The 14,397-nt window shown below is 45.0% G+C and overlaps 1 protein-coding gene across 5 annotated transcripts in view; it reads left to right on the top strand.

The window, feature by feature from the left end:
* Positions 1–14,397, top strand: part of LOC147095817 (uncharacterized) — a 48,080-nt gene that overhangs the window by 14,655 nt on the left and 19,028 nt on the right. For 3 of the 5 annotated variants that reach the window (XM_085974824.1, XM_085974818.1, XM_085974821.1), the window contains 6 exons: positions 1,487–1,750; positions 2,348–2,482; positions 2,678–2,779; positions 3,938–4,063; positions 6,884–6,979; positions 11,204–11,305. In XM_085974824.1, coding sequence (XP_085830950.1) covers positions 1,487–1,750; positions 2,348–2,482; positions 2,678–2,779; positions 3,938–4,063; positions 6,884–6,979; positions 11,204–11,305 — 825 coding nt within the window. Of the gene's footprint in view, positions 1–912; positions 1,043–1,486; positions 1,751–2,347; positions 2,483–2,677; positions 2,780–3,937; positions 4,064–6,883; positions 6,980–11,203; positions 11,306–14,397 lie in introns of those variants that run through there. The other 2 variants (XM_085974823.1, XM_085974822.1) reach the window with 2 other exon arrangements.

Here is a 14,397-nt window from a genome sequence, read left to right as displayed (position 1 = left end):
CCCCCCCCCCGGGGCTCCTGACCTGACCCCCCCCCCCCCCCCGGGGCTCCTGACCTGACCCCCCCCCCCCGGGGCTCCTGACCTGACCCCCCCCCCCCCCGGGGCTCCTGACCTGACCACCCCCCCCCCCCCCGGGGCTCCTGACCTGACCACCCCCCCCCCCCCGGGGCTCCTGACCTGACCACCCCCCCCCCCCCCGGGGCTCCTGACCTGAACCCCTCCCCCAGGCTCCTGACCCGAACCCCTCCCCCAGGCTCCTGACCCGAACCCCTCCCCCAGGCTCCTGACCCGAACCCCTCCCCCAGGCTCCTGACCCGAACCCCTCCCCCAGGCTCCTGACCAGACCCCTCCTCCCCCGGGCTCCTGACCTGACCTGACCCCTCCTCCCCCGGGCTCCTGACCTGACCTGACCCCTCCTCCCCCGGGCTCCTGACCTGACCAGACCCCTCCTCCCCCGGGTTCCTGACCTGACCTGACCCCTCCTCCCCCGGGCTCCTGACCCCTCCTCCCCCGGGCTCCTGACCTGACCTGACCCCTCCTCCCCCGGGCTCCTGACCTGACCTGACCCCTCCTCCCCCGGGCTCCTGACCTGACCTGACGCCCCCTCCCCCCGGGCTCCTGACCTGACGCCTCCTCCCCCCGGGCTCCTGACCTGACCCCCTTTGCTTTCCCCTCTCGATCCTCTCTTTTTCCCCCGCACCCCCCGACCAACATCGGACCATCTGTTCTTTTCCGCATGGAGCTGACGAAAGCGTGGCTCCCAGGTGTCGGATGCGTCTGCGGCACTGTTTGATACTGCGCATGCGCGGCTCCGGTATACCGAGCACATGCGCAGACGGCCGCAAAGGTGTTCATGCAAATAATCCTAGGGCTTTTGTATCCGAGCATATTAGGAGGAGTCATCAAAAGCTTGTTCAGAGCTGGGATTTAAGGAGGCGAAGGCGGTGGAGAAGCAGAATGTTTAGAGGGAATTTCAGAGCGTGCGGGATATGTGGTTGGAAGAGATTGAGAAGGAAATACCATGAAGGATTTAAACACCAGGGTGAGCATTTTAAATTAAATGCATTAGAGGATGGGATTCAATGTAGGTCAGTGAGGACAGGGGTGATGGGTGACTGGGACTTGGTAAAAGATAGGATACAAGCAGCAGAGTTATGGGTGAGCTGAAGCTTACAGCAGGCGGAGGATAGGAGACCAGGGAGGAGAACATTGGGATGGTCGAATCTGGCGGTGAGAATGGTGATGGATGAGACTTTCAGCTCGGCTGAAGTAGGGACAGAGGTGGGCGATGTTACAGGGAGGAGCGTAGACAGTCTTTATGATAGGATTATGGAGTCAGATGTTCAGCTCCGGGTCGAAGTATTATGAGGTACGTGTGAAGGACAGGGCTCTTGTTAGTTAACTGCACAAACACAATGTGCAGCAATGATGTTGTCTTCATTCTCAGACCTATTTAACTCCATGCATTATCTCCATTATATTACAGAACCACTGTCTGAACCTCTGATCAATTCTACCTATGTGGATACCACCATCGAACTGATCTGTCGAGTGTCTGTGGGGAAAGCGAGTTCCATTCTGTGGACGAAAAATGATGAAGTGATAATGAATGGCCAACGTTATCAGTTAGTGCAAAACAACAGCAAGTTGATTATTTCTAAAGTCACAAAATCAGACTGTGGGAAATACACTTGCACCGTGGAAAATCCTGTTAACAAGAAGAACAATTTGTATTTTCTTACTATTTACAGTAAGTCAAGCCAGCCAGTGAATTCCATTTATTGGTTAAAATTAATATTCCACCGACATCCCTTGCACTCAGCCTCACTAAGGATGTTACTGTGGGAATAACATTGTGTATCGTTGTTCTCACTTTTTATATGGACTATCCCACAAATGGCCCAGAAATATCCATGGTAGGAAAAAGGATTAGGATGGAAAATCACAGACTGGGAGTGCACAATTTCCCGATTATACGTACTCGACATTTACCAGGAGCAAGCGGAAAATTGCCCTTTAAGTCAGCAGTGTGACTCGGAGTGCCGACAGATGCCCGATGTGGGAAATGGCAGATTATTACACTGGTGTCCTATGATGCACTCTTCTGATCGTGGAGTTGGGTATATTGTTGGGACAGAGTGGAGGGCACTTTACACTGTGTCTAAGTGTATGATAGTTAACGTGTCGAGGGCCTTGATACTAGCGTTGGATCCGTGAAGCGGGAAGTGTTTTATTGTAATGCACTAGATCTTGATAACTACACTTAAATTGGGGAAAATGTCCCTGTTTACATTTTGTAATCTGGTTTGGAAAGTCGTACAAGTTTAAAATAATGTTTCTATTTCAGGTCTTGCACGTATGCATCATTACACAGCGGCATTCTCCATTGCCGGACTGATTGCTGCTGTTGCCGCACTGATTGGCTCTGTTGCTACAACCTTGTTTGATAAAATGCCATGCTTGACTGAGCATGTCAAAATAAGTAAGAGAAAATTGTTCTTTGCACAATCTGGTGTTGAAAGTTTAAAACTGTTAATTTAATAATCGACCCTGTGGAACATTTAAATGTGATGCCTGTGTCATTTTGAATTCTGGACCTCAATATTTCAAAATTATTAATTTGATGTGTGAATATTGTCTGCTCGAGTAATGTTAATCAGTTTTCTTCTTGTTCCAGGTCTTGAGTTTGTTCGGAACATGATACAATTCTTCCAGATTACCACAATGCTTTCATTTATCATTCTTCTTGTTGCATATATATGTTGGATATTGGCTGATGGTACTGTATGTTCTCCTGTTACTTTTCTCTCTGTTAGTAATTGCATTTCTACACTACTTCGGACATACTATATTCCAGTGTAGTGGCTGAGTTCTAATCTCACCCTGACAAGTTAGATTTGAATTGAATAAATTTGCCAATTTGTGGGCTGTCGCCAAAAAATGACTGTGAAAGCTGTCATTTTAGTGTAAAAACCCAACTGGCTCTCTTGGGAGTTTCCTCGGAGCTGCTCCCACTTCACCGTCGTAACTTCATCATTCTTCTGACAAAATGATGGCGGCGGAGCGGGAGTAACTGAAGAAATTCCTGCCTTAAAGATCCTTCACTCCACGTATGTGCGACAAGAAGTCGCACATTATATGGATGCCTCTGAAGTGGGCTAAGAAGCCATTCTGTTTTAGAAACATAATATTTAGACATGACTCATTCCCAAATCCATGCCGTGGAAAAAAAAAAAAAAAAAAATCCAAGATCCTGAAATGTTGCAGTTATCCTTGTGCCCCGGTGACCAGAACTGGACACAGTACTCCAGGTGTGGGCTGACCAGAGTATGAGTCAATCAAACATTATAATGAGGAAAGTATCTCCTCTTCTGGCTTCCAGCAGGAAGTCTTGCTTGATGCGAGCATTTATTGGACAATTGGCGCTAGAGTGTTGTAGCCCTACCTTCATCACTTGCTCATATCAAGCACGGCTCCCAGTGGGAGTGCTGGACTACTAAACCTGTCGTGAAAATTCATCACTGGAAGCCTGGTCAGCAACAAGGTCCGAGCATGTGGAGTCAGGGGTCAAGTAGCAGAATGGATAGCAAGCTGGCTGCAGAACAGAAAGAAGAGAGGTGAGGTTAAAGGCAGCTACATAGACTGGCAAAAGGTGTGAAGTGGTGTTCCACAAGGATTAGTGCTGGGACCACGGTTGTTCACCATTTACATAAACGATTTGGACTCTGGGATCTAAAGTAACATTTCAAAACTTGCAGACAGCACTAAGCATAAGAAGCAAGAGCAGGAGTGGAGCAAGTGGCTGCCTCCTGTGCTGTAAACATCCTACGAATCTATAAGTAAGCAATTTCCTTAAGTTGTATCAAGTTTTTATTTGTATTTATTCTCTAACCTGTGAATGTGTGTAATTTTATTCACCTTTTTGTTCTTTTAATAGGATTTTCTGGAATCTCAGTGTTTATGTCTGTGCTTTTCTGTCTCCATCTAATATTAACCGTATTATTGGCTTGTAATATGATGGCCTGTGACAGAAAAAGATTAAATAAGATCTTGAAGACCAAATGTAAGTTTGAACATGAGTTATATTTTTTATATATCACTCTTATCAAAGTCATTCATGATTTTAAAACCCTCGCCTCTTAGCATTCTCTGCTCCATTAAAGAGTCCCATTAACCTCATCCTGCTAATCTACACTGTACGCGCTCTCTCTGGCTTTTGCCCTGCCATTGCTATGCAATTGGCCATTAAACCTCCCGAAACAAGTGTGCAGCATGTAAATGGGTGTTCAAGCCTTTTTATGGACTCATCGCTGAGCAAATTATTTTCTTTATCCCATTACTGAGGCAGTGTGTATATTTGTCCTTATTTTTCTCATGAACGTGCTGTTCTTTCCCGACCTAATCTACCATCCACCTATTTTCAAGGTGCCATTATACTGCTGCTTTGAGAGATATGAGGCAGGAGAACCCAGTTATACTGCCATTCAGTTTGCACGCTGCAGTTAAGATGCAGGATCAGCAGGTTGGGGATATAAATCTACCAGAGTCAGAGCTTCACTGAGCAGTTTGGGAAGCCTTTAAGGCAGTAGTCAGGTCAGCCTGTTGCTCCCGTCTCCGAGGGGCAGGCTGCTGCTCTCAGATTTCACTGCTTATGCTGGGTGGATATTGCTACCAGCTTGAGTGTCCCCCATATAGTAATGGACCCCAAACCCCACCCTCCCTGGAATTGGAGACTGGTCAGGGAGAGTGCAAAGCGATGGGTAGAGTTTCTACACTGATGGCTCCAGATAATTAACTATCGCTGGAAGAGGCGCAATGGGCCGAATGGCCTCCATCTGTGCTGTAATTGTTGTGAAACAAATAATGACTGAGATAAACGAACTACCAGAAAGTGAAATAAATTCAGAGGAGGGTGAAATGAACTCGGAGGAAGAGCCCACTTTTGATTTTGCTACCTGACAGACCAGGAACAAACTGGGAGCAAGGACTGAGAAATAACAAAAAATTTTGAAGTTCATTTCTAATTTTGTAATTTGAGTGGAATATACTAATGGTCTGGAGCAATGTTTGGGGTGTATTAGTGATAGTCTAATTCTACAGGGATAGAAGACTGATAATGCTGTGCACTACACGTTGTATGAACAAATTTGTATTTATATAGCATCTTTCACAACTCCAGGCAGTTCACCGCCAATGGAGTCCTTTTTGAATTGTAGTCACTGCTGTAATGTGGGAAACACAGCAGTCAAATTGGGCACAGTAAGGTCCCACAAACCTCAATGAGATAAGTGAGCAGGTCAATTTTTTTTGTGATACTGTCTGAGGAATAAATGTTGGCCAGGACACCAGTAAAAACAATCAGTTCTTAAAGTACTGCCATGGGTTCATTCAAAATTCTCATCTTTGTCTTCAATTCCCTCCATGGCCTCATCCCTCCCTATCTCTCTAATCTCCTTCAGTCCCACAATCCCCCCAAGATATCTGCGCTCCTCTACTTCTGCCCCCTTGAGCATCCCTGATTTTAATCGCTCAACCATTGGTGGCCGTGCCTTCTGTTGCCTCAGCCCTAAGCTCTGGAATTCCCTCCCTAAACCTCTTAGCCTCGCTACCTCTCTTTCCTCCTTTAAGACATTCCTTAAAACCTACCTCTTTGACCAAGCTTTTAGTCACCTGCCTTAATTTCTCCTTATGTGGTTCGGTGTCATTTTTTTGTCTTTTAATACTCCTGTGAAGCGCCTTGGGATGTTTTACTATGTTAAAGGTGCTATATAAATACAAGTTGTTGTAGTTGTTTACATACACCCGAGTAGGAGTAAGAAACCTCAGTTTTAACGTCTCATCCAAAAGATTTCAATCGCTCCACTACTGGCGGTCATGCCTTCGGATGCCTATCTCTATGCTCTGAAATTCCCTCCGTATACCTCTCCGCCTCTCTTCCTCCTTTTAAGACGCTCCTTAAAGCCTACCTCATCTGCCCTAATATCTCCTGGTGTGTCAAATTTTGTTTGAGAACGCTCCTGTGAAGTGCCTTGGGGATGTTTACTACGTTAAAGGCGCTACATAAATGCTAGTTGTTGTTGCAGCACTCCCTCAGTACTGCAATGACGTGCTAGCCTAGATTATGTGCTTAAGACTCTGGAGTGGGTCTTAAACCTATGACCTTCTGACTCTGAGGTGAGAGTGCTACCACTGAGCCAAAGCTGACACCTACACACTGGCCTAGGGACCGGAAACTCGGAAGAAAAAGATAATGGGGCAAATGTTCATGCTCCTGGGATTATTGCATCACTTGGGCACTGGGAGAACTTACCTGCTCTTCTTCGAATAGTGCCATGGGATTTTGTAGCATCCATCCGAGAGGGCAAATAGGATCTCAGTTTAAGGTCTTGTCCAAAAGAAGGCACCTCCGACAGTGTCACACTGAAGTGCCAACCTAGATTACGGGGCTGAGGTGAGTGCCAACACTGAACCACAGCTAACACCTACACATTGACATGGGGAACACAACCTTGGTAGAAAAAGGTAATGGGTCTAATATTCCTGCTCCTGGGATTATTTGATCACCTGCACAGCAAATACAGGAGAATCGGGTGGAGAGTAGCAGACATCTATAAGGGAAGCCATCTGATTTTCTGTCCATTAATTTAAATGGATGGAGAATGGAATGGGCTCTGTTAGGGGCGTGTGCTCTTCCCTGTTCGGTTTTTCTGTATTCACTGCACCCAGATGATCCAATAATCCCAAATGCGGGAAAAGGAAAATCTTCCCTGTACTTATATTGACGGTCACATTCCCCAGAGGCACAGCTGGAGGCAGACAGGTCAGGATTTGTCTGTGAGTGTGACCTGTGCGCTCTAATTCTTTCTGTTTTATTTGTTCCCAGTTTGCCGTGTCACGTTGCATGCTGCAATTCCATCAGGTGGAATAATTATGATATGTGCGTCAGGTAACCTGATTGCAGAAATAATGAAACAAGCTGGTGAGTGTTCAATTATAAAGTTGTAGCCAACAAATCAATTCCGAAGGTAGCATCCCATGAGGAATGCCATGATTAGGAGTTAATTGCTCAGTCATTTTTGCCACAGTTTTCATGGGAAGCCATTGAACTATTGAAGTTTATAGAGCAAAAGGAGGCCATTTGGCCCATTGTGTCTGTGCCAGCTCTTTGCTAGACCAATCCAAATCTAACCCCACTGTTCTCTCTCCTCATATCCATCTCTCTCTGCTTCAGGTACATATGCAATTCTCCCATGAGATGCAATGGTCCCCATCTCAAGACTCTCAACCACTCCCTGTGGCAAAAAATTCTATGTTCCAAAAACCCTGTGTAAAGATATTTTTCCTAACCTTTGCATTCTCGAGTGACAATTTTTTTAATTGATGATCCACATTACTGACTTCCCAAAGGAAATTGTTTCTTTATTCATTCTTTCTAAATCCTTCATACAAAAAAAAAAGTCTCTTGTATCTTCTCTTAGCATAAACTGTTCTAGTCTGTGATTTACAAGAGCACATTCCTTGATACTGAACACCTTTCCGTTGCTTTCCTTCAGTAATTTTCTAATTATCCCTTAACGAACTTGCCTACTGAATCATGGGTGTAAACATCCCACGTTATAATCTAATCCTCTCACAGTCACACCCTCCTGTCCCTGACCACGTGTCAATTCTAAAGTATTTAATCTAAGAGGTGTGGCTGCCTCCTGGAGCAAAAGGTCCCTCCCTGATGTCTCGCAATGTCTGCAGCTCGGACTCCAGCTCTTCAACTCGGAGCCGAAGTTCCTCGAGCCACAGATGTAGTCGCCCTGGACAAAAATGTCCACAAGCTCCCACATATTGCAGCAGCAACACATCTCCTGTTCTCCCATTATTTTATTTATTTAATTAATTAGTTTAGTGTTAATCAAATTATTTACCTCGTTTAGTTTATTAAATTAAGTTTAGTTTTTTTTATTTAGTTATATGCTATATGTTAACTTAAAACTAAGCCCACAGTCACTATCAATCACTTAACCTGTGACGTCACACTGTAGTTTTCTCTTGTTGCAGGTCTGCTGCTGCTTTTATCCCCACTCTCGGACCTCGGTCTGCTCCCGCTCAGGCCCGCCACCGCTCTGCGGGAGAAGTTAGGAAAAGCAAGACAAAGCAGCACCTCCTTCCCCCAAAGCCAAGTTCTTCCTCCTCCTTATTCTGTTCTATCTAGCTGGCTATATCACCTTATCATTGTTGCCTTGTTGACCTGTCTGCAGTGAAGCACCTGTCTTTCTAACGTAATCTAACTCCACTTTCTCATAATCAATTAATTAGCTATAGCATTGTAATATCTTGTAAATCCCTACAACAATGTAGATTAAGTAACCCAGCTTGACTGATTTGTAAGTGTTCCAGGGAATGTTGTGAAGCTAATTGTTTTGTTCACTCCCACCATCCCCCGAGAATAAAACGGTGTTTTTATCAAGCTTTAAACTGATTGAGATCCTCGCCCCCCCCCCCCCCCCGCATTAAAATAGCAAACAATGGAATGCCATATTAACATGATGACACACATTTTCCTTCTTCGGCCCCCAGAGCTTGGTTGTCAAAAGCGCCACAGGCACATTCAGCTATGTGCTGCTCATGACTCCATCAATTAAAATTAATGGACAGAAAATGGTGGCAGCATATGCCCATATTTATGATACACGCTGCCAGTGATTGAAGGTCTTGTGCCTGGGCTCTGAAGAGAAATTTCTGAAATAGTTAAGCATTCATCTGCTAATATCACCAGCTTTAATTTCCAACGTTATATCACAAGTCATCAAGAATCAAAGATTGACTCGTTACCAGCAAATCTCCCATGTCGTTGCTCATAGTTCATCAGATGGTGTGCTATTTTACAGCTACAGAATGTATTATTCTGCTGCTGAGGTGAACAATAACAACTTGTATTTATATAGCACCTTTAACATAGTAAAACGTCTCAAGGCGCTTCATCAGAGCGTTACCAAATATAATTTAACACCGAGCCACATAAGAAGATATTAGGGCAGATGATCAAAAGCTTGGTTTTAAGGAGGGAAGAGAGGTGGAAAGGTTTAGGGAGGGAATTCCAGAATTTGGGGCCTTGGCAGCTGAAGGCACGGCCACCAATGGGTGAGCGATTAAAAATCGGGGATGTGCAATAGGCCAGAATTGGAGGAGTGCAGATATCTCGGAGGATTGTAGGGCTGGTGGAGGTTAGAGATAGGGAGGGTCGAGGCCATAGAGGGATTTGAATACAAGGCTGAGAATTTTAAAATCGAGGCATTGCTTAACCAGGAGCCAATGTAGGTCGGGGTGATGGGTGAACAGGACGTGGTTTGACTTCCAGCACGAGCAGCAGAGTTTTGGGTGACCTCAAGTTTACAGAGGCTGGAAGATGGGAGGCCGGCCAAGAATGCGTTGGAATAGTCAAGTCAAGAAGTAACAAATAATGGATGAGGGTTTCAGCAGCAGATGAGGCAGGGGCGGAGTCAGGTGATGTTATGGAGGTAGAAATAGGGGGTCTCAGTGATGCCACGAATATGTGATCAGAAGCTCATCTCGTGGTCAAATATGACCCCAAGGTTGCGAACAGTCTGGCTCAGCCTCAGACAGTTGATATGGGGGAGCATGAGAGTCGGAGGGTAGGGAACAGACTTTTGTGGCAGGAACCGAAGACAATGGGGGAAAAATTCGGCATCGCCCATTTTGGGGAGCTAATATCGGCCGGGCGCAAAGTTTAGTGCCCGGCGCTAATTATCGCCTCCGACTGCAAAATTCTATTGCCCCTGGAGGTGATTTCAGCGTTAAATCAGGTGCTACACACCTCTCAAGGTGCAAACATCAGGGAGCGAGGCGCTACCTCAGAACGCTACTGAAGCTCAGGCGATGCTAATTACCAAAGAAGCCAGACAGACTGGCACCATCCAGTTCTTAAAGGGGAGGGGCCATCTTGCTGGCCAGCCACACCCTGCTCATTGCAGCCTTGAATCTTGGCCTGGAGAGACCTCAAAAGCAATTGTGTTGGAAGCACTAATGGATAGGCCCACAGAAAGAGCTCAGCACTTACAAAACTCAAAAGTGTTGCTGAGGGCCAAAACTCTTTAGGACAGCGTTAAAACCAAAAATTTTGCCGACGAGAAAAGGCAGATGGTGCTCCCCCAGCCCCTTCCCGAATTGAACGCGTTCCCCTCTACCTGTAGTTCCTAGCGGCAGGCGCTAAGGCAGGAGATGTGACTCAATATCCAGTCTGGGGCGCTACCGGGGAGTTGCACGCTTGACTGACGTCATGATCTGCGGGCGCAGGAGATCATGTCGGTAGTTTTTAGCGCCCCGCAAAATGACTAGTCAATTTCGCAAGCGGCGCCAACATCGCCGCGCCCGGGCACTAGCTGCTTTGCGCCCCGTGGGGCGCTAACCGGAGGCACAAAACAATTGTATTTTTCCCCCAATGGCTTTGGTCTTCCCAATATTTATTTGGCGGACAAGCAGTGTGGCAATTTTGAGACAGTGGAGGGGTCAAGAGAGGTGATGGTGTGGTGGAGCTGGGTGTCGTTAGCGTACATGTGGAAACTGATGCTGTGTTTTTAGAGGATGTTGCCGATTTCTATGAGTTCATACATAAGTCAATGAAGAGACTGGAGAGATTCTGACTGATATTTTCTGTTCTTAAGAGGGTTTCTCCAAACACCTTTGTTACTTGATACTTATTTTTGAAGTGCAACACAGAAATCTGAATGTGATACTTGAAGTGTGATGGACATGAAATGCCTGCTGAACGTGATGGCTGGAATTTTCAGCTTTAGTGCTCCTTGCTATCCTGGGTACGGACGTTGGGAAATTCCGCACTACCAGCCCATGATTTTCAGATCATTAAAATCACGGTCCGGAGAGGCAGAATTTCCTGATACATGCTCCCAGTGTGCCAGGAGTGCTGAAGCAGAGTATCCTGGCATTTTTATATAATAATAAATGAGATGTACATCGTACCAAATGTCCTGTAGCTGAAAATTGGGAGCCAAGAATTTTTAGTGGAGATAATATAATGGAGAGGCCTCTAATGAACAGTTATTTTTTCTAATGACCTGTGTTGTAGACAAGTCAAAGAATATGTATTGTAATGTATTCAAAATAAATCCGTCTTCCAGCTAATCTGTGATTTGAACTGCAGTTCAGATATTGACATGATGCTCTCCATTGGCAGGTAAAGGATGTGAACCAGCAGCCAATCTACAATCAACTATAATTCTTGCTGTGGTGGTGACGATAGTTATTCTTGTTATAAGCTGTGTGCTTTACCTCGCATGTAAGTAATGATGGTGCAAGTTGTTTCAAAACTATTGTAATGGAGACACAGTTCTGTGAGCAGGAACGGTGACTGGGATTTTCCACTTCAGTCACTCCTGATGACCATCGGGGATTGCATATTGCCCATTACTTTTCACCCAACTGATGAAAAACAGTTATGAACTCGAAGTGTGGAATTTACTGATGTTGCCTAGTTTGTGCCAGGAGCACTGACTTGGACAATTCTGGTCATAAGAACATAAAATTAGGTGCAGGAGTAGGCCACCTCTCATTCTTAACTCCAGAGAGTATAGACCCAATCTACTCAATCTCTAATGTAACCCCACTATTCAAGAAAGGAGGGAGAGAAAAAACAGGGAACTACAGGCCAGTTAACCTGACATCAGTCGCTGGGAAAATGCTGGAATCCATTGTTAAGGAAGTGGTATCAAGTCACTTAGAAATTCATAACCTGATTAAGCAGAGTCAACATGGTTTTATGAAAGGGAAATTGTGTTTGACACATTTATTAGTTTTTTGAGGATGTAACCAGGGCAGATAAAGGGGAAACCAGTGGATGTAGTATATTTGGATTTCCAAAAGGCATTTGATAAGGTGCCACATAAAAGGTTATTGCACAAGATTAGGGCTCATGGGGTTGGGGGTAATATAATGGCATGGATAGAGAATTGGTTAACGGACAGAAAACAGAGTAGGGATAAGCGGATCTTTTTCAGGTTGGCAGGCTGTAACTAGTGGGGTGCCACAAGGATCAGTGTTGGGCCTCAGCTATTTACAATATATATTAATGACCTAGATGAAGGGACTAAGTGTAATGTAATTGAAAAAGGGTTTGACCCGAAACGTCGACTCTATTTTCTCTCCACGGATGTTGCCTGGCCTGCTGAGTTTTTCCAGCATTTTCTGTTTCGGATTTCCAGCATCTGCAGTATTTTGCTATTGTAATGTATCCATGTTTGCTGATGATACAATGCTAGGTGGGACAGTAAGCTGTGAGGAGAACAGAGTTTGCAAAGGGATATAGATAGAATAAGTGAGTGGGCAGTAAAGTGGCAGATGGAGTATAATGTAAGGAAATGTGAGGTTATTCACTTTGGTAGGAAGAATAGAAAAACAATATTTTTTAAATGGTGAGAAACTTTCAAATGTTCGTGTTCAGAGAGATTTGGGTGTCCTCGTGCAAGAAACACAGAAAGCTAGCAGGCAGGTACAGCAAGCAATAAGAAAGGCAAATGGAATGTTGGCCTTTATTGCAAGGGGGTTGGAGTATAAGAGTAAGGAAGTCTTGCTACAATTGTACAGGGCCTTGGTGCGACCACACCTGGAGTACTGGGCACAGTTTTGGTCTTTTTATCTAAGGAAGAAGATACTTGCCTTGGAGGCGGTGCAACGAAGGTTCACTAGATTGATTCCTGGGATGAGAGGGCTGTCCTGTGATGAGAGATTGTGTAGAATGGGCCTATACTCTCTGGAGTTTAGAAGAATGAGGGGATCTCATTGAAACATACAAAATTCTGAAGGGGATTGACAGGGTAGATGCTGAGAGGTTGTTTCCCCTGGCTGGAGTGTCTAGGACTAGGGGGCATAGTCTCAGGATAAGGGGTAGGCCATTTAAGACCGCGATGAGGAGGACTCCGAGGGTTGTGAATCTTTGGAATTCTCTGCCCCAGAGGGCTGTGAATGCTGAGTCTTTGACTGTATCCAAGGCTGAGATCGGTAGATTTTTGGACTCTAGGGGAATCACGGGATATGGAGATCGGGCGGGAAAGTGGAGTTGAGGTCGATGATCAGCCATGATCTTATTGAATGGCGGAGCAGGCTCGAGGGGCCGTATGGCCGACTCCTGCTCTTATTTCTTCTGTTCTTATGACAACCTTCTCATACCAGGGATCAATCTAGTGAACCTTCATTGCACCGCCTCTAAGACAAGTATATCCTTCCATAAACATGGAGACCAAAACTGCACAGTACTCCAGGTGTGGTCTCACCAGAGCTCTGCACAAATGTGGTCAAGATTCTTCATTCATTTTGCATTTATTATTGATATTTTGTTATCTGCACTCGATATTCTCTCGGGTTCAGTGCTACTGGTCTCCTGTGTAAGCAGACTCTACATCCCTTATCAGGAATTTACCTTTACTGCACAATTATAATGGTCCCACCCTTGTCTCAAACTGTTGAAAACAATCGTTTTAATAACTAACCCATCTCCTTTTGGAGAGGACTCATCAGAACGTGTTGACACAATTTGTTCTGGTGGCTCCATGCTGGACCCTTCAGAACTTAATCCTTAGAAACCTGAATCTGACTCTCATCCAAAGAAATATCTAAAACTAAACATCCTTTCTAGGCAAATTGTTAAAAATCCTGAAATGTGGCATCAGGGAAACTTTTAAATGTATGTTAACATGTCAAACATTCATTGCTTTTATTTCATTTCTCTATTGAAAATTAGCAGGATGTTGTGATTATTATTGTTTTGTAAGAAGTATTGTGATTGGTTGTCTGTTTCCTGCCTTGAGATATATGCTGTAAACTCATTGGTAGTTGATGTCATGTGATTTGTGGTGGCCATCTTAAATTCAGTTCTCTACAGCCTTGGTTGGGACTGGGTGTTGAAGATGTGCTGCTGGGTTTTTAAGGTTAATAAAGCCTAGATTTAGAAAGGCAAATCTATTCTTTATTTCAGGTGTAAAGGAGTCCTGTTGCAATGTGGGAGAAGATGTGAGTTGCTTCAGAACCTTGTAGAGCAGAAATTCTCTTTGCTGCTTTTGTATTTGTCTAGGAAAACCTTAAGGCTGAAACTAAGCCTGACAAATAGCCTGCAATGTGTGATGTGTTGTTTCCAACCTGATCCACACCTTGGAAATCCCAAGCCTGGGGTTAGTACATGTCAGGAGGATAGGTGTTGTATGGTAGCATGGACTCTGGCAGGTGAAGATTCAGCTTCCGAGAATATAAGAAATAGGAGCAGGAGTAGGCCATGCGGCCCCTCGAGCCTACTCAACCTTTAAGATCCCAAAGAGACTCTGGTTCCAAATGATTTGAAGTTGACCCGTATTGGTGACAGTGATTAAACTTTATTCAGCA

The sequence above is a fragment of the Somniosus microcephalus genome, unplaced genomic scaffold (assembly GCF_052327205.1).
Source record: "Somniosus microcephalus isolate GS21.2 unplaced genomic scaffold, FLI_Smic_1.0 unresolved_chr1, whole genome shotgun sequence".
NCBI classification, from domain to species: Eukaryota; Metazoa; Chordata; class Chondrichthyes; order Squaliformes; family Somniosidae; genus Somniosus; species Somniosus microcephalus.
The sequence above is the reverse complement of the archived record's forward strand: the minus strand, read 5'-3'. Positions and strand labels throughout refer to the sequence as shown.